The sequence below is a fragment of the Solea senegalensis genome, linkage group LG10 (genome assembly GCF_019176455.1).
Source record: "Solea senegalensis isolate Sse05_10M linkage group LG10, IFAPA_SoseM_1, whole genome shotgun sequence".
NCBI classification, from domain to species: Eukaryota; Metazoa; Chordata; class Actinopteri; order Pleuronectiformes; family Soleidae; genus Solea; species Solea senegalensis.
Window position 1 is genome coordinate 10321600 of NC_058030.1, and position 18276 is coordinate 10339875.

General features: G+C 42.0%; 2 protein-coding genes across 2 annotated transcripts; both read right to left on the minus strand.

Moving 5' to 3' along the window:
- Positions 1–205: 205 nt before the first annotated feature.
- LOC122776039 (ER degradation-enhancing alpha-mannosidase-like protein 3) lies at positions 206–10720 on the minus strand. Its single transcript, XM_044036377.1, has 13 exons — positions 9239–10720; positions 9097–9142; positions 8244–8344; positions 7674–7713; positions 7380–7492; positions 7070–7223; positions 6070–6204; positions 3682–3787; positions 3375–3472; positions 2787–2912; positions 2616–2699; positions 604–687; positions 206–360 (listed from the first exon to the last, which is right to left on the minus strand). Exons 1-13 carry the CDS (start codon positions 9325–9327, stop codon positions 232–234), a joined length of 1305 nt encoding a protein of 434 aa, XP_043892312.1. The 5' UTR covers positions 9328–10720; the 3' UTR covers positions 206–231.
- Positions 10721–11656: 936 nt separating this feature from the next.
- LOC122775858 (zinc finger and BTB domain-containing protein 11-like) lies at positions 11657–17895 on the minus strand. Its single transcript, XM_044036061.1, has 9 exons — positions 17885–17895; positions 17271–17539; positions 16186–17186; positions 15643–15957; positions 14239–14653; positions 14011–14128; positions 13776–13934; positions 13393–13568; positions 11657–12585 (listed from the first exon to the last, which is right to left on the minus strand). The coding sequence occupies exons 1-9, from the start codon at positions 17893–17895 to the stop codon at positions 12050–12052; spliced, it is 3000 nt and encodes a 999-aa protein (XP_043891996.1). The 3' UTR covers positions 11657–12049.
- Positions 17896–18276: the final 381 nt, after the last annotated feature.

Here is an 18276-nt window from a genome sequence, read left to right on the forward strand (position 1 = left end):
TACGGTACATCAAGCACATCTCAGTTGTATTTTAATTTATAAAGTTGCAGTTTAGTCTGTTGAGCAAGTCGTTATCATATTTAACACTGAAAATAGGCCTATATATATTTATGATAAAGTCTTTTTTTATGTGCAAGTACACCAAGTCATTTTCACCATATGTGCCCTTGTACCACCTGAACTCTGAATGTGTTTTTATCTTCCAATAAATGATCTTGAGCTCTTGTTTTCTCACCGATCCTCGTGGCTGCCTGTGCGCACGTCCTTCATTGCAGCAAAGCCGCAGGGAACACGAGCAAAGCGATTGAGGTTGTCCAGGATGGTGCGCCCTGCCTCCAGGTAATAAGAGTCTCCTGTGGCCTTGGAGAAAGAGAAGACAGACGGTGGTTGTAACAGAGGACAGTACATCAGCTCTGAAGGGCACTAGACATATTATCACAGGGTTCCCCATGTTCCCCATTTAAATACAAGACAATTATGAATATTAATTAATCAGTCTGTTTGCTAGAGGGTGCTTAAAAGCAGTAAGACATTTTGAGATAGTGGAATGTGTTGATGAAAAGAGAAAAATCTGCTGTATGTGAAGCTTGCTTGATGGATTACCTTGTATAGGAAGTAGGTGCTCTCTGCAAACTCAGGTCTCAGGGGATGTTGGGCCCAGTGGACCCTGAAATCAGTAGTGAAAGCCTGGGGACAGATGGAGACGAAAGATGGGGTGAAGACACGATCACAAGCGCTGTAATTACACCAGAAAGGCCAAGCGAAAATGCAGCCGTGCTGCATGAAACTCAGGCTGATTAACTTTAAAACAAGGAGTATTTTGCCATTTTAGAAGTAGGGTCATATAAGGTATTAATGTCATGTAGTGGTCCATTACCTATAATAGAAATATGGATTATTAGGAGCATGTGCATGAACACATTACATTACATGTCATTTAGCAGACGCTTTTATCGAAAGCGACTTACAATGGAATTGAGTACAATCGGCGAGGGGTGGAATCGAACTTGCGACCATTGCGACCATGATGTTTTCGCACATAGGGTACCGGTCCCCCACCCCCACACAGAATCAGGTACAACTTTAGTTTCTTGTTTCCATCTTTTTGGAAACTTCCTGGCAACCAGCGAGGGCCTTGAATCAGGGAATGGTGGTTGCAGTACCTGTATTAAACACTAGTGGCTGCAGTTTTACATTTTACATATAGCAGCATTTAGAATATGTTCACCGACTTATTGTGCCATTATACAGCCTTTTTCAACAGGAGAGTGAATTTTGTGTCATTTTGTAAACCACATGCTTCCCAGCACCAGAGTACACTAACAAAAACTGTGTTTTTACCTCACAGAGCCAGTAAAAAAACAAGTTAATAAAAAGAGACAAAACACTTAACCAGGAAGACAGGCCTTCACCTTGGTGATAAGCCTTAGCTGGAAGAAGCTAGACTTGGCGATTGATGAGATCTGTTTATCAAATTTAAAAGCACTGTCAAAGTGGACACCAAGGCTCTTAGCTGACAAGTGGATTTCTAGGGCTGAAGGACCCAACGCACCAACATCCACTCGATCAGGGTGTCCAAACACTATGACTTCTATTTTATTCTCCTTGGACGTTTATAGTCGTCTATGTTTTAATATCACTGATACAGTCAAATAAGAGCTGGAGAGATTTTAGTGGCTGATAAATTTGCACATCATCAACAAAACAATGGAAAGCGACTCCATAGGATGGGGCCGAAAAACCGAACCCAGGAGTTGTTGGGCAACTGTTGCCTCCACCTCTAATTTAAACTTCGTTATTTATGTCGTTTTTCCACTAAATGGTCCCAGCTCACCTCACCTGGGCACGGCTCGTCTCTGCGCGGTTTGGTTGGTTTTCCATTACATTATAGTACATCAACACTGCACAGATGCATGAAATTGCACGTAACACACAAACTAGTGACTTGTAAAGCAGTTGTTTTCGGTGTGCTGAATCGTTAGAACGAGTTGATTAAAAAGGTTTGTTCACAGAATTGTTCAGAACTTCCTGATCTGACACAGTCACGATCGCAGGCTTTCAGCAGTGCTGTCACCAAATACACCAGACTTTGAAATTTTAGACATTTCCATGATAAATGTTGGAGATTAACACGTTTTCAGGATTTTTAAGTCTCTTTAACTGATCTACAGTTCAGCATTGGTCGTTCAGTGTTTGATTCTTGCGTCGAGACTTTTGCTCATGCCTCTTCCTGTGACGGCACTCTGACCAAACATACTGTTTGAGGCAGCATTAGAGCAGCAACTCTTGTGTCTTGTGTAAAATAAATGAGACACGGGTGCTGGGGGGTGAATGTTTTACAAAGGCTGTCTCACAAAAAGGTAAAGCAATAAACATACTGTTGAGACATTTGACATAGATTGTGGATAAATACTTTTTTTCTCATTGTTCCTGGTCACAGAAATGTTTTATAAAACTCACACCCACACAAGGAACAGGCAGAGCACAATCACCTGTGTGAAAGAATTAAATGTGTAAGTTCCTCATACACCCTGCTCCGAAGGTCCTGAACTATCCTTTGAAGTCAACTCATTGTGGGTCAGGGAGAACATAAGACTTATTTTGTAAGAGTTTACCTCTGGGAGGAAGTTGTGCTTCTTGGTAACTTGATACAACATCTCATGGGTCTCGATCGCAGGACGGATATCTCCTTTCAGCACCTGGGACATGCAAAATATGAAATGTGAAAAAGATACTGGAGTCTTTGGGGACAGAAAGAGCGTCATCCAGTGTGAACCAGTTTTTACCTGCAGTCCAGGGAAGAAGGCCAGCAGAGAGTCCATCCAGGTCCGAGCAGGAAGCAGAGGTTTGTGAATGTGGACATCCAGAAGCAGAGGAGGCTGGCTGATGTACTTCATTATAGATGCATAGTGCTAGAATAAACGTATTCAAGGATTTATCAGGGTTTGTGACATGAAGATAAAATGTTTGTTCAATTAAGCTCTGAAAATAAAAGCAATGTCTGAATGTAGAGTACATATTATATTGTGTTTTTCAGGCGTTTCCTTTTTATTTACATTTCTAATACAATTGCTCACATATATTAAATAAAATGCTCATCAGAATGGTATGGCAGTAGGGGTGCAGGGGATTTTCTATGGGAAATGATTCAATGCCACAACTTGTACATGTACATGTATTGAACATTTCAATTCAATAAAACCATAGCCTTTATAAATACTATTCTATTAGCGCACCAAATGAAAATAATGAACCTGTAAAAAGACGTGTTCAGGTTCATGTGCTGTAAGACTACACAGAATCCTGTTGCACACATGGAAATAGAGAACACTGCTTTATGAGGAGGTCAAATTACAAGCGCTGTGTGTTCTTACGATATTGAACCGCTGCAGAAAGAGGTCATCTCCCAAGAGGACGTAGGCCTTTAGCAGGTATTCATAGTACGAGTCAATTCCCGCTCCGACTCCACTGTCTGCAGATGCAGGAACAAAAATAATAAAAAATAAATCACACGTTACCTCATCTGATAAGACAAAATAAATGACAAAAAAATGTTGTTTGTTTGTTTTTACCCCCTCACTCCCTGTCTCGCCAAACGCAAGGACAATAACACAGATAATGTCTGCATTTTCACCTTTCATCTCCCTCACACCCTCCTTGTGCCCTCTCTCTCGCTCTCACCTCGTCTGACCCACTCTCCATTATGTATGTTGATGGTGGTCCCAACCAGGTTACTGTTCCGCTGTCTCTTCTCCCACAGGAAGTCCATGGCTCTACGAGCATGGGCCTGTGTGTGTGTGTGTGTGTGTGAAAGGGAGGGAAGAAACTGATTAAAAAAGTAAAAAAGTAAATCTGCAGTCGCTGGCCACAGTTTACTGAATGATTACTGTGATTAACTATATGCTTGTTCAGCAGTCCAATACTGCCAGAAAATAAATGAGCCCCACACTCTAATGCAGTAACACAGGGAGAAATATAAAAACACAGTTAGTTTTCATTAAATCCTCTTGAAGAAAATGCACTCATTTCATTAATTTTAATTCAGGTTTGACACAAGGAAGCTTTTATATTTCAGTAGATGTTTTGACAAACGCTACATGATTGATGGTGGTCAAAGTCCATTGAGGTAATTGCAAGGCATTTTATTTTTGCTGGTAACTCATCATGGAAAGATATTGATACTAAGAAATAAAGTTGTATAGAACATAGGGAAATAGTGACAAGCTGAAATGTTAAAGCAGGACAATGCAAGAAGTCTCAGGTCTCGCAAGAAACATGAAACACCACACACACACTTCCATCATGGCAGAGCCGGTGAAACAGGAAGAGGAAACATTTGACCGAGCGAGGGGCGACACACGAGTAAACATCAGACCGGCTTTTTTCAAATAGCGAGAATTGAAAAACATGGAAGCAAGCAAAAAATGGATGCCAACCCTCAAGGGAAGGGGGAGCATCAGCCGTGAGTTTCTAGGATAAAGCTGTAGACAATGGATGGATGCTGTTTACGATGCTTTAAAAATATGTGCTCCGAAACTGTAGGGGGAGCTCCGTGGAGAGAAATAGCCGAAAAAGCAACCAGACGTGCAAAGTTCTGCTTCAAATCCGTACGAGTACGGAATTACCAAGATAAAAATAGACAGACATTATAAAACAACTGTCAGTGCTCAGTTACACAACATGTTATAAAATATTTAAACAAAGACTAGACTTTTTGACTTGTGGTCAAATTATCTTTGTAAACCAGTGACACTGCAATTTGTCTGTCCAGATTAACATGGCAGTTTACTGAAGGTTATTTGAAGTCTTTAAATACTATGCTATCATAATTACCAAGTCAATACTTGACTTCAATCATTTTTATAAAAGTACGGTGAGCTTTGACCACCAAACAAGAACAAAGGTTCTCAGAGAGAGATTTCACCTGGACTACAGATAACATGGAGCTGATAAAGGTCTACTTTAAATAGCTGATGGAAATTTAACAATTAACAAGCTAAAAGCTTGTTGACAGTGGTGATAGGGAAATACCTTTCTGCAGAAGACATATTCCAGGAAACCCAATCTTTTATTTGTTTCAATATTTCAACAGTTCTGCTCATAAAAATGTAATCAAGTGGAAAAAAAAAGAATTAGAGAGAGTAATTGAATTGCAACTGAATGTAGCACTTTCCCTGAAGGGTAAATAGAGACTTGAAGTTTGACTAACTTCTAATTATAGAAACTATATGCAGATCAGAGCTGAAGGACCCGACGGGTTCGGTCGTAAAGTGATAATACAGGACCTGCACAAGATCGCAACTCAGACAGGAATGCCGTACATGCTCATGCCCGCACTCTTCTGCAAGCCATGGCTGCAGGTGCACCAGATGTGGAGAGTTGAGACCCAGAGCTCTCCTCCTCCTAGGGCTATTTAGAATGCTGAGATGTTACAGTGTTAACAGAGGACTTATTTTATTTCTCTGTTGGCCTATGTAAATGTATAAATGACTCATTCAGCTTTGGGCTTTTAAAAAGATGTCAATCAAAATGTACTGGTCAGGCTCGGGCCGAGTTCTGTTGGGCTTGGGCCTCGTCGGGTCTAACTTTCAAGGCCCGACTACAACTCTAATGCAGATACATTTAAAACCAGATAACTGATGCATTTCAGGTTAATGTATTCTCTCAGCATTTTATTTTCATGCTACAACCAAAACCTGCAGTTTAAACATGATTGGTCAATTAAGAGTCCAATTTTACCTAATCCCCATATTGCATGTTGTTGGACAGTGGGAGGAAATGAGAGGACCCAGAGAAAACCCACACACACGGGGAGAACATGCAAACTTTTTCCCTTTTTCCGTCTTTCTGTCTCATTGCTGCAAAGGCAAGAGTGCCAACCACGACACGGTTTACTTCAGAGCTCATTCATTTGTTAATTAAAATACTGATATTTTACATAACACAATGATGAGTGTGGATATTTCTAATGGGTTTCTCCTCTCAGCAGGGTGAAAGTATTTGCAGTGACAAAAATTCAAAAAACAAAATGACAACAACATTTTAACGTAGGTATGAAAATGTACATACCTCAAACACTGGGTCCCCAGTAAATCGACTTAAGGCAGCAAACTCAAGGATCATGGTTCCTGCACACGCAGTGCAAGTCTCCGTCTCTGTGCCCGTTCTAGTCTCAGGACCCCTCACACCGTATTTCAAATTCACCTGGTAATCAGATGACAATAAAAGAAACGTTTTAGAGATGCATTTGGACTGCCAAGAGATGATGTGTCTGAAAACTAGTCAGCCAAAAAAGCATTTAAAGGTGGTGAGTGACAGCGTGTGTGCAGAGTAATGAAGCAGAAAATGGAAACATAGACACACTGCGAGCAAATGTCAACGCAAATGTGTAATATTTGAACTAACTTAAAGAATTTATATTCATTTCAATCATTTTCAACATACAGACTCGGGCTGTGTCTCAACAATACATCATAATATTTATCGGTCCTTACCAAACAATGACTCAATCAGGGGTACGTTTCGTCTTCCAATCAGAACAATAAAGTAGTTTAACTACAGTATCACTTTAGACTTAGGACCTGGGCAAACGTTTAATAACAATATAAGTCCCAATGACAATTTCTTCAATAGCAATATAATATAATAGAAGATAATGTTTTGGTCATAACATCCAGCAGCCCTAAATTGACTCTATATAAATGAATAACTTTTTTCCCATAAATATTATTGTGCCATTTCAACCTTGATTACCTCTTTATATCGAACGCCAAGTCCGACTCCAGTGTGACTAAGCGTATACATGCAGGAGTAATAGGACTATGAATCGCATTATCCAGGTTTGTTAGTCTGACTAACAGTCTGACATTCAGAAAACCAAATTATTGTCTTAGTCTGACTAAAATCAGACTTTTAACATGCATGTAAATGCTGATCTCGTATGTCTTTTTGTCCTTAGATTCTACCCCGAGTGTCCTGGTTTTTCATCACCCTTATTTCATTGTTATGTTCACAAGTTGCAAATAAACAAAACCTGAAACCAGTGCTTGTGGGTGTGTCTCATTCTCACCCGAGGATATGGCAGGCCACTGCTGGTGTTGAAGGCCGGCAGCAGTCGAAGACCCATGTCTTTGGCCATATGCAGGAGCTCATCCTGGTACCACTGCATGCTCTGACCTCCTTCCTTCAGCATCACAGCCATGGAGTGGCCTCCTAACAAACCTCTGAACACACACACAAGCAACGAAGTTAAACACAATGCACAGATTTCCTTTCTCCTTGGCTTAATTTTAACCTAAACAGTTTTGTTTAGTTCTTATCGGAAAACAAAGTTGACATACGCTGCAGCATATTTTGTTGACAGTACAGTCCAATCTTACCCAAGGACTCGAATGTTGGTTTCAAAGACTGACACAACAATGTCATTATCCAGCCTCACGTCCGACAGGACTCTCCTCACTGCAGCCTCAAACTCTGTCGTCTTATTTAAAAGCTGGTAAACATAAGCAGAACGAACAACAATGTACAGTGACTAATGCTCACTGAAACTTTCATGGTCCTCGTCCTTTTTTTAAAAAGACATTTCTCACAACATTCTTTCAACATTCTTTTTTTTTTTTAATGTAGCGCTACCAAGAGACAACAGCAATGACAACAAAATGCAAAACACTCACCACCAGAGTATCCAGAGTATCAATTAGGGTCAGTGAGAACCTAGAAAAGGACAGAGATGAACTATTTATAACTTAATAACTATAAAAACATTTTATCTATGAAAGTACTCAGTCATGCAGGTCATAAGTGTCAAAGGCAACTGTACCTGCCTGAGTTATAAAAGCATATTCCTACTTCTTTTATTTTTATTCAATTGCTGACATGATGCAATTGGTGTCGTAGCTGAATTTCAACTTTTTCTAACATCACCTTCAGAAGTGTTCATATCAGACCCAGCTGTGGTTCAAATGCCTTTTCATTTTTGTGCTTTTGGAATGTATGTGTTTTCCTATGTACTGGTTTTTTAATTGTCTACGAGTCTGTAATTACTTAATGGAATGAATCATACACCAAAGCCTTTTTGTCATGGACACGTTGAACTGGCTTCCACCTTCCACAGAAGACATGAGTGAGGGAAAAAAGCTACAGCAGGTGTGGTCGTATTTGTGGTTTTAAACTCTTGTCACGGCTATGTCAAACCATTACTTTAATTATTTCAATCCCACAAACGAGTGTAGTTTGTCACTCACTTTCCCAAAGCGTCGTCTACGTCACCTCGACTGGGTTCAAGCCCACGTACTCTTCCTCTGCACGTCAGAGGCATCAGCTCATCTGCCGGGTATGCATGGTCCTGGGAAACACAAACAAACTCACAGTTCTTTACCGAGTTCTTCACTCCTCTTTGTCTGAGGAATTTCATCACAAGCATTTTAATATACACATGATATGAGCAATCTGAAGGCTGACACAGCTGCAGTAAAACATATTTGCTGAGATTGACCTAGTGAGTGGAGGGGCCTCGAGATTTATCTTATATTTAAAGCTGTAATGTGTAACTGTGTCTGTTACATCTAAATCGTTGTCAAATGATTTCACACATTCTTGATTGAGACCATCAGCTCCACACGACTCTGTGTTTCTCAGTAGAGCAGTGTTTTGTTTTCGTGTCTGTGGTGACACAGAGTGTTGTTTTTTTTTTACATTGCAAATGATCGTGGGAATGCAGAAGCAAAAACGCTACACTGGGAAATGGTCTGTACTTTCTACACTTGATGACCACTCAAAACTGCTTTACACTACAGTTTTTGCAATTCACCCATCCACTCACAGTTTTAGACATCTACTGTATTTGCTGTGCATTTTCTATCACAAATCTATATACCAATTCACAGGAGCAACATAGGGTTAAGTGTCTTGCCCAAGGACGCGTCAGCATGAAGACGAGCGGAGGTGGGAACTCACAACCTTCCACTGAACTAACGTCTAAATAATGAATACTTGTGATTAGATGATTAGGTAACAGACCTTATACTAGCTTGAAAGACGCAAGGCCAGAAGAAAATCAAACATCTCAGTTTGACTTTGTTCAGGACAAGAGCTTACCATATAGTTTTGATATGCGTGGTCAAACATCTCAACAACTTGGTTCCTACGAGAAGGGTGCAGAAGATATTAGTCAGCCTGTGTTGCATCGTCACAGGAGGGAAAAAAATGTATTAAAGTGCTGTGTTTGTGTTGAACTCACCTCAACTGTTGCTTCTCCTCCCGAGTCATGGACTGTCCAAGAGTGAACATCGCTCCGGACAGCATCAGTAAGAACAGTACCGGTGGCATTGTGGTAGGTAGACAAGGTCACAGCATACAACTACTTGGTTCTCAGTCAGTCACTGCGCTAATACCCACTCATTACTAGGGCTGAGCAATTAGCCTATAGCACTGGCTGCAATTAAAATGTTCTGTGCTCTACATCAGCTTAAACAAAAATAACATGTTGGAAACGAGTTTCACTTCTTTGCCTTAGTGAAAAGAGTCTATTTTTAGATGCCTTGCATTAATGCCTCACCACCTTTTTCAATGTATAATGCACTGAATATTGAAGTGACGTTTGTATTGTAAAGAAAATCACAAATTGAAATCACAATATCGGAAAGATAGGAAAAATCCCTTTTTCTCTAAATGTCTTATACATTTACCACTGACCACCGTAACCATACAGCACTAATGTTACACCAAAAGAACTCACCTACGGCAACCCATTTAAGCTATAATCCATCTACAGAGCTTACAAAACAATCCAAGAAGAACAAGTACACATTTTGTCAGTTAGGATCTACCTGTTTCTCAGCCGACATAAAATAAACAGGACTATGTATGTGCACCATTAATCCAAATCACAATTGAATATTCTCTAAAGGAATGTTGAATTCAAGTAAGCAGATAATATGTAAATGTAAGTACGTACAAATGAAGTTACTGGGATGTTACCCAGGATGTTCTGTCACACCTGTTTGCTTTTCCACGCTGTCACCCGGACCTTATCCACGACACAGGACATGTCACACGTTCACATTCAAAACACGAATCACCCATATAACCAGAGCAGACCGGTTAGGTGCAGGTGCAATCACTCATCAGCTATGTAAACATGATCATTAAGATATCCATATTCTCTTCTTGTAGACTTCACGGACCAGGGGAGACTTCCGTTAACAAGAGCCCGCAGTCAAACTATAAAACCAAAGCAGAGCAGCGTCGCGTTATCTTGTCTGTTGTGTCATCGGGTCATTGACTACATCTACCACCTACAGACATTTAAAACCAGAAGCCAACAAAGACAACAATCCTCATAAAGAAGTTCCCGATCACACTAGTTCCAGTTATCAGCCTGGTATGAGAAGAGAAAATCACGTTACGTATAAAGTTAATGATTTTCTCTTCTTACCACAGGTTTCCTCCCCCGTCACCTCTTGAGAGCACTTGTCAGTATTTAATCGGCCAGTTAGCCCGCCGTGCTAACTGGTCGAGCTGATGCCCACGGACAGACTAAGAACACGACACGAATCGACAAAAACCGCGGCCATTGTTGAGTATCAGGCCCATTCGCTACCGCCGCGCTGTTCTTCCAGGTGTGAAGTGGATCATTTCACCGTTAGCAGCAGTTTGGTCAAGCTAGGCAGCTCTCAATTCCGGATGCTGCTACGATGATCACGACAACAACATCCGCTTCCGGTTAAAAGAATTGACGCTATTTTGTCCTGAGCTGTGTTTCACAGGTGACATTTTTTTGCACTATCAAATCGCCTGTCCTTTGATAGATTGAATGTGAGCACGTAACTGTAACCACAGCGATAAACGTACAACCAGAATCCAATAAACCTGTTGTTTAGTGGTCTTTCTGACATAGTTAAACGACAAGGGGGAGGTTTTACCTGCAAGACAACACTTCGAAAACAAAAGCCCATTTACACCCGTCTATCCCATTTTTTTACTCGTGTTGCCATTTGTGTTCTTCGGGAAAGCTCGGAAAAATAAGTTTCATAAGTGCTTACTTTTTTTTTTTATGACAGACGTGCACTCTTTCTATAATGTCACTACTATATCATTATTATGCTTTTGAAAATTCATATGTTTTGTTTGTTTCTTTACATTCCACATTTTTATGCCTTAGTAATAACTGCCTTTCTTTCTCCTAAATCATGAGTATGATACTCATTTTTCTAGCTTTTTATATTCACGCTTCTCATTTAATTTATGACTAACTATACCAAGGTAATGTTTATTAAGAAACAAACATATAAACATAATAAAGTGGTTAAAATTGTCAATTTGAGGGAGCTACTTTTAAATTCAGTCCTATATCAGCGTTTACATATTGGCTTAAAACTCACATTAATTGTATAACGTACATAAAATATTTGATGGGCTTTGAACTTTTGTTACATTTTAGAAGTTTTTGCTGGGTTAGTGTTATCATGTTGTTGTCATGTTGCATTGTTTGTTTTACTGTTAAGAACCTTGAGAGTTTTGAAAGGGGCCCCACATTGGGTAAAATTTACAAAATAGTTGGTAAAGATATTGTTCAGATAACTATAAAATGTGGTTATCTTTTTGTAAAATTCTTAAATGTCAAATGTGAGGAGGAAAGAAATGTTGATGATCGAGGTAAACATAAAGCACTTTGTTTAATTTGCTCATTCTTCAAACTGACACCAGGAGGGAGTACATGCTGTGAGCTTTAATAGAACGAAACACCTCAGCTCTTCTGTGTTGAGGTGAAACACATTTAGGCCAAAACCTTGTTTCCTGTTTCTAACTTTAATTCATCAGCTCATTGCTTATGAACAATCTTTGTTACCATTTATCTATTCACACACACCAGAATGTGAATGTCAGCTCATCAATCATACAGGTCTGAGTAAATACAAAGCTCATGGTTCACTTACATTATGTACATGTCCAGAAAAATAAGCATCTTTTTACACTGTGTTACACTTTATACAGAATGTGACAAATGCTGATCAGTCTTGGTGAGAGAATCTTTTTCTCTGGCAAAGAGCTACTCGACCTCGGCCACATGAGCCACCTCCACCTCCATGGTCTGAATAACCTCGGGTTCTTCTTCTTCGACTTTGGTCCCCGTAAGCGCCTGCTGTGCTAGGACGTAGTTCACGACCTGCATGATGCCCTGATCGGACAGTGTGGCCACTGAGCCTTCGCTGGCGGCCTGAACAGCCTCCACTGCCTCGATCGTCTCCTCTGTGATCAGCACTGTTTCTATTTCCTCTGCGGGCGGCTGCTGTGCGGGGCGGAGCTCAGGGGGCAGGTCGGACGCCAGGATGCTGACGGCGTGCTCCACCTGTGTGCCCTGGTTGTGGAACTGTAGGGTGTCCTTTTCCAGCATGATCTTGCTGGGCAGGTTGTCACTGTGGTACTTGGCCATGTGTTTACGCAGAGTGCGCGCGTCGATGTGCGCCTCCTGGCACATGGGGCACACGTAGGGCCGCTCTCCCGTGTGCGTGCGGACGTGGCGCTTTAGGGAGCGGGCGTCGGCCCAGGCGACGCCACAGGTCAGACATTCAAATGGCTTCACCCCTAGAGAGCGGGGCAAGAAAAATAATCAGCACCAAAAACAATTCACATACATGATCATACGACAGCGTTTTCTGATTGCCATAAAAACAATTTCTCTGGCTGATCTGATCAATCCCAACAACACAATCTTCAGATTAGGTGATTTTGTGCCGTGACTTAACAAACAGACATGATGGACTCCAGGGTAGTACCTAACTCAAACAATCATCACGGTCAGTGGACAGTGGACAGAAGAAGGGCTCGGTCATTTACACAACATGAATTGGCGTCAAAGGAATCATATACATTATACAATCTTTCAGCAGGTGAAGCCCCAGCAAAGTGACACAGGAAGGATGAGCAAAACCAGGTGCATGGTCTACAGGTCGACTGTTGAGCTTCTGTTATTGTAGCAGTGCTGTCTTTGACCTTTGTCCCATTGTTTATTTAATGTTGTATTTCTCTATTTCATTCTCACTCTTCTTAACCAGTGAACAAGTGTTGTATTCCTGCTGTTACCACATCCTGCTCTCTGATTGGCAGGAGTGGCTGTGATCAGGCAGAGATCAAGTGTGTGTGACATGTCTGCATGTCTCTGCGAGACGCCTATTTGAATATTTCATATTTCATACACAAGTTGCAAAAACCTGGAACTGAAGACTGCAGTATGAACTTGTCTTAAATTTAATTATCATATCAGCAATGAATGAAATGTAGAGTTATAAGTCCTAATCAGACTTTTCTCTGTGAGATGTAAAGAGTATTATAGGAATAAGGTCAGTCGTCAGATTACTGGTGTCACAGAAACAAAGGAAGTCAGAATCTTACCCTGGTGGTTGTTGATGTGGCGTCTGTACTCTCGGAGCTGAGTGAACTTTCTTCCACACTGCTCGCACTCTCTCTCCAGGTTCTGCTTGATTCGGCCCTTCTTCCCATGCGTGGCCTTTTTGACGTGTCTCCGGAACAGAGCCTTCTCAAAGAACTCCTTCCCACACACATTGCACCTGAAGACACCAGACATACATGTTTGATATTAAAGCGACGTTCTTGACTGACCACTCCAAGTGTAGAAGCACATGTATAGTGAACTTAAAAAGGTTTGATACAGCACTACTGGTAAAGGATGTACATGATGTGAAAGTTGACAAAGTGACTTTTGCTTTCTCAAAATCTGGACTTCAGTGCATGTCCGTATGCATCTTGAGACTTACTTGAAGGGCTCAGCTACACTGTGGGACTTGACATGGGAGTACCAATCTTTCTTCCAGCTGTAGCACTTCCCACACACCTGGCACTGGAAGGGCTTCAGGCCCATGTGCTTGTTCATGTGCTGCTGGAGATCTTTGGCTTCATAGAATCTCTTATCACAGCTGCAGGAGGGGAATGAAGACGAATGAGTACAATACAGTTTTAAGCACATGGATGTGAAGCTGAAGCGTTACTCACTGAGCACACGCGAATGGACGGACGTCTGGTTTGGGCTGGTGCTTCTTCATGTGTTTGCTCAGAGCTGAGGCTCGGTGAAACGTTGCTCCACACGTGTTGCACAGGTACTTTGATTCACCTACAGATGAATTTCATGGAAAGCAATGAACGGTTTGACTCAAAAAATCATCTCTTTATCAGATAATTTGAATTAGTCCTTAAAAAAACAACAACACAGTGTGTAAGTACCTGTGTGAAGGGTGGTGTGCTCCTCCATGTTCCTCTTGCTCACAAAAGTCTTCAAACAGAATTCACACCGGAACTGTTTGGTGACGTCGTGCAGTGCCCGGTGCATCTTCAGACTGTGTTTGTGGGTGAACGTCTTCCCACAGACCTTACAGGAGTGAGGCCGCACGCCCGTGTGACTCAGCATGTGGATCCGCAGAGAGTACAGCTTAGGCAAGGTCTTGTTGCAGATGTCGCACACAAACTCTCTCCTGGTGGGCGTCGATGAAGTCTTATCATCCAAATTGCCGTCCACCTTCGCCTCGGAGCTCTGGTGTGCAGCAGTTATGGCCATGGAAGTTCGCTGGCTGCTCTGCTGCTTGTGCCGAGCCAGGTGGGCGCGGAGCGAGGCAGCATACTGGAACTCTTTACTACAAAGCTGAAGGGACAAAAAAGAAATGACAGTGTGAAACTGCGGTAATAGCTATTTAAATGTGGCACGCCATAGCTGTCACCTTTTATCGGTTGAACTTGATCCTTAAAAATCTATTCAAGTGCAAAATATACAGCCTAGAAGAGCATCAGATCTTCCAAGTAACTATCACATGATCCAGAAGAAGGTGCTGTGAGTGCTGCTTGGCCCAAGTAGACAATCAGAGTCAACTGTTTGCTTACTGTATCGCTCCACCACAGTACACAGCATCACAGATGGGCAGCACAAGGATTTTTACTCTAATTTAACAGCTTCTGAGTCATTGTGATGGTTAAATTGCTTGTTGTGGGGAGATTGGGGGCTGTCTCCATCCCCCTACTGTCTGTTAGGTCTTAAAAAGTCTCGGGTCTTGTTGGAGGAGGCGAGGAAGAGAAAATGACTGTCTGACCACACAAACAAGAGATGGCAGACTTCACCACATTCACGCAACATTACATGTCATGTTGCCTCAGCAGACAGACGCAACAAGCCTCTGTCTGCTTTTATGTGTAACAGACTCTGTGGGGTCAAAATTCGTGGGCCTCTGCTGCTCATGTTGCGGAAACACAGACACACACACAGAGCCACCAAAAACATGGCAAGAGAAAAATAACAATAATAATAATAATAATAACAACAAGTAATAATTGCTAAGAGAGGGGAAGGAATGGGGGAGCATCAGAGGTGAGTTTTTACAACAGTGAGAATAAAGCAGTAGACACAAGGAGGAGCTTCATCGAGAAAAAGCCGAAAAGCCAACCACATTTGCAAAGTTCCACTTTAGGAGTATTGTAAACATGATATTTATATTACTTGTGATATTAGAATATAAATATTATGATGTTTGTACGTGTGTGAGTGAAATGGTGGAATAGTGTGTCACATAATATTCATTCAAGTATTATTTTTGGAAAAAGTAAAAGCCCTATGACATGCTGCCAAATTCCGGTACTTACACTGCATTTGTATCCACGGGACTTTTCATGCTTTAACGTGTGCATGATCAGGGAGTAGCGTCTTTGAAAGGACATGCCACACTCAGAACATGTGTGCGCTCCATCAGCATTGCTCTCTGCAGGGAGCTGGTCGTGGCTCATTTCAGTCTCTGGCTCTGTCGACTTTGCTGCAGCCTCTTCTGTGATCACCTCTGCAGCCACCATGCTCTCCACTGCGTTGGCCTCTGGTTCCGCGCCAGAGTCAGACTGTCCTTCAGGTGGAATCTCAGCTGGTTGCTTTGGTGGTCTTCCTCTCTTCCCAGGCTTTGGACCGACCTGAAAATACATGATGTGAAAATGTGATGATGTGTAAAAATGACTCTTTTACGCTGTACCGAAAAACGAAAACAACAACAGGAACAGGAAGCTTACACTAATAATCTAGAGGTTACTATTTTGTATTTCTTTTACTTCTGTCCCCATTTCAATTAACTTTGCAATTGATCTGCAGAACAAAACACAACATTGAGTAAATGGTAAGAGTATTATAGTGTAATTATGTACCTTAGGGGTTGTGGCACGAGGCAGGTTTGTGCTCATCTTCACCTCCTCTTCACCCTCCAGCCCCATATGGAGACGAGCATAACCACCCTCGCCGATAGATCGCTGACGAAGCCGTCTTTTGTTTGGGTCATCTGACGCCGCCCCTTGTTTGTCTGCAAGGCCTTCGTTAGCAGAAGGGTCTTCCTCCTCCATGGGTACATACTCCTCAAACTCAACCTCCTTCTTGGCCTTGGCTGGACGACCTCGTTTGCGTTTCTGAGGGGTCGGCGCTGAATCCACCGTCTCTGGAGTCAATATTGCTGCCTCAGCTGCCAGTTTGATGACCTCTGAGGGGTTAACTTTGTCTGCCTCCACATTCAGTACAAAGGCTTCAGCTTCAGCGACCTGTGGCTGCTCCATTGCCAGGCAGGCCGACACCATGGCGAGGGACTCGCTGGCTCCGGCCTGTCCGCTGTGGGTGACCACAGTCATCGTCTCCCCCTCTGCTCCTTCTTCACTGCGTGAGATCAAAGTGACAGTCTCTCCCGACTCGGCATGTCCACCGTGAGCAATCAGAGTCACTGTTTCGCCATCACCCGCCTCCCCTCCTTGCACTTTACTTTCCTCTATCGCTTCAGTAACAACTGCCAGTGGCTGCTCGATGTAAGCCTCTTTGGAAGGTGTAACAAAAGCCAAGGACTCGCCACTTACAGCAACAGCACTGTGGGTGACCACTCCACTGTCGTCAGTCTCTATAGCCACAACGTACGCACCAGACTCATCCTTGGCGCCCTCCTCAGGAGCCAGCTGGCTCGACACCACAGTATGCACGTCTCCTCTTTGATACACCGTCAGCTTCTGTTCCTCCACCTGCTTATGTACAGACTCACAAATCTGGAGCACCTCAGTCATCAGCAAATGCCGGGCAAGGCTGGCAATTTCTGCCATATAGCAAAAATTAAACGTGAGCATGGAAGTGTATGCAAAGTCAAGCAGTGGGAGGAAGCTGGCTTTGGTGAAACCTGGAGACAGAGAAGGGGCGGGAGTTTAAAAAGTGAGCCGACAAACAGAAAAATCTGCACAGAATGAAACAAAGTGAAACTCACCAGAGAGGTCAACCACAGCTTCATGTGTGGTTGCGGCTCCCTTCTCAAAAAAGAGCTCGTGGAAGTATTCGCTGCATGCTGCCAGCACAGCTTTGTGTGCTCGGTACTCCTCACCCTCAATCAACAGGGTGATGTCGCAGAACTGATTGCTGAGACGTTGCTGGTTGAGTTTGCCTAATATGGTTTGACCATGTTTGGGCAGGAACTGATTCACCTCGCCCTTACTGTCCACCTGGAAAGCACATAGCCCCACAACATTAACAAGAGACCTTTAAAAATATGTCGTCCAAAATCAGTCAAAAAATTCATAGGTTAGTTTGTCGTCTGAAATATGAAAAAAAAGTCATAGTCAAAAATTCATAGGTTAGTTTGTCGTCTGAAATATGAAAAATAAAGTCATAGGTTAGTATGTCGTTCAAAATATGACAAAAATGTCATAGTTTTTTATGTCATCTGAAATGTGACAAAAAAGTCATAGGTTAGTAGTCGTCTGAAACGTGACAAAAATGCTTGTTTCTGTGATGTCCTGATTCAGTTGCTTGGGAAGAATATATGAGAATGTTTTTCAATCCTTTCTACATGAAAGTATTTTAAAACATGGGCTTGGAACTCACTGTGCACTCATGTTACATTACATATCTTGGATTGGAAAAAATGCTTTCACAGACTGAACTCATCAATGACATGTGAAATGTAATGGGAATTGGAAAAAGAAATTCAGGACCTTTTGTGAGAGTTTGGAGTTTTTACTCTCCAGTTATACTTGCAGACACATGGGGGCAGTAGATTATGTGTTATTGTTGTTTCTCTGTCAACATCACTGGTAAACCGGAAGTAAAAGCCATTTCCAACAAGGTCTGTGTAAATGTAAAGATCATAACACTGAGAAATGCTGCACTGCATAATTTTATAATGTTTTCAATAAAATCTAATTGAAACTTGTACTAACTGAGTCTGTCTGTATCCCTTTAGAAAAAGAAAAGACACTAAGTAACATGTATGGGGG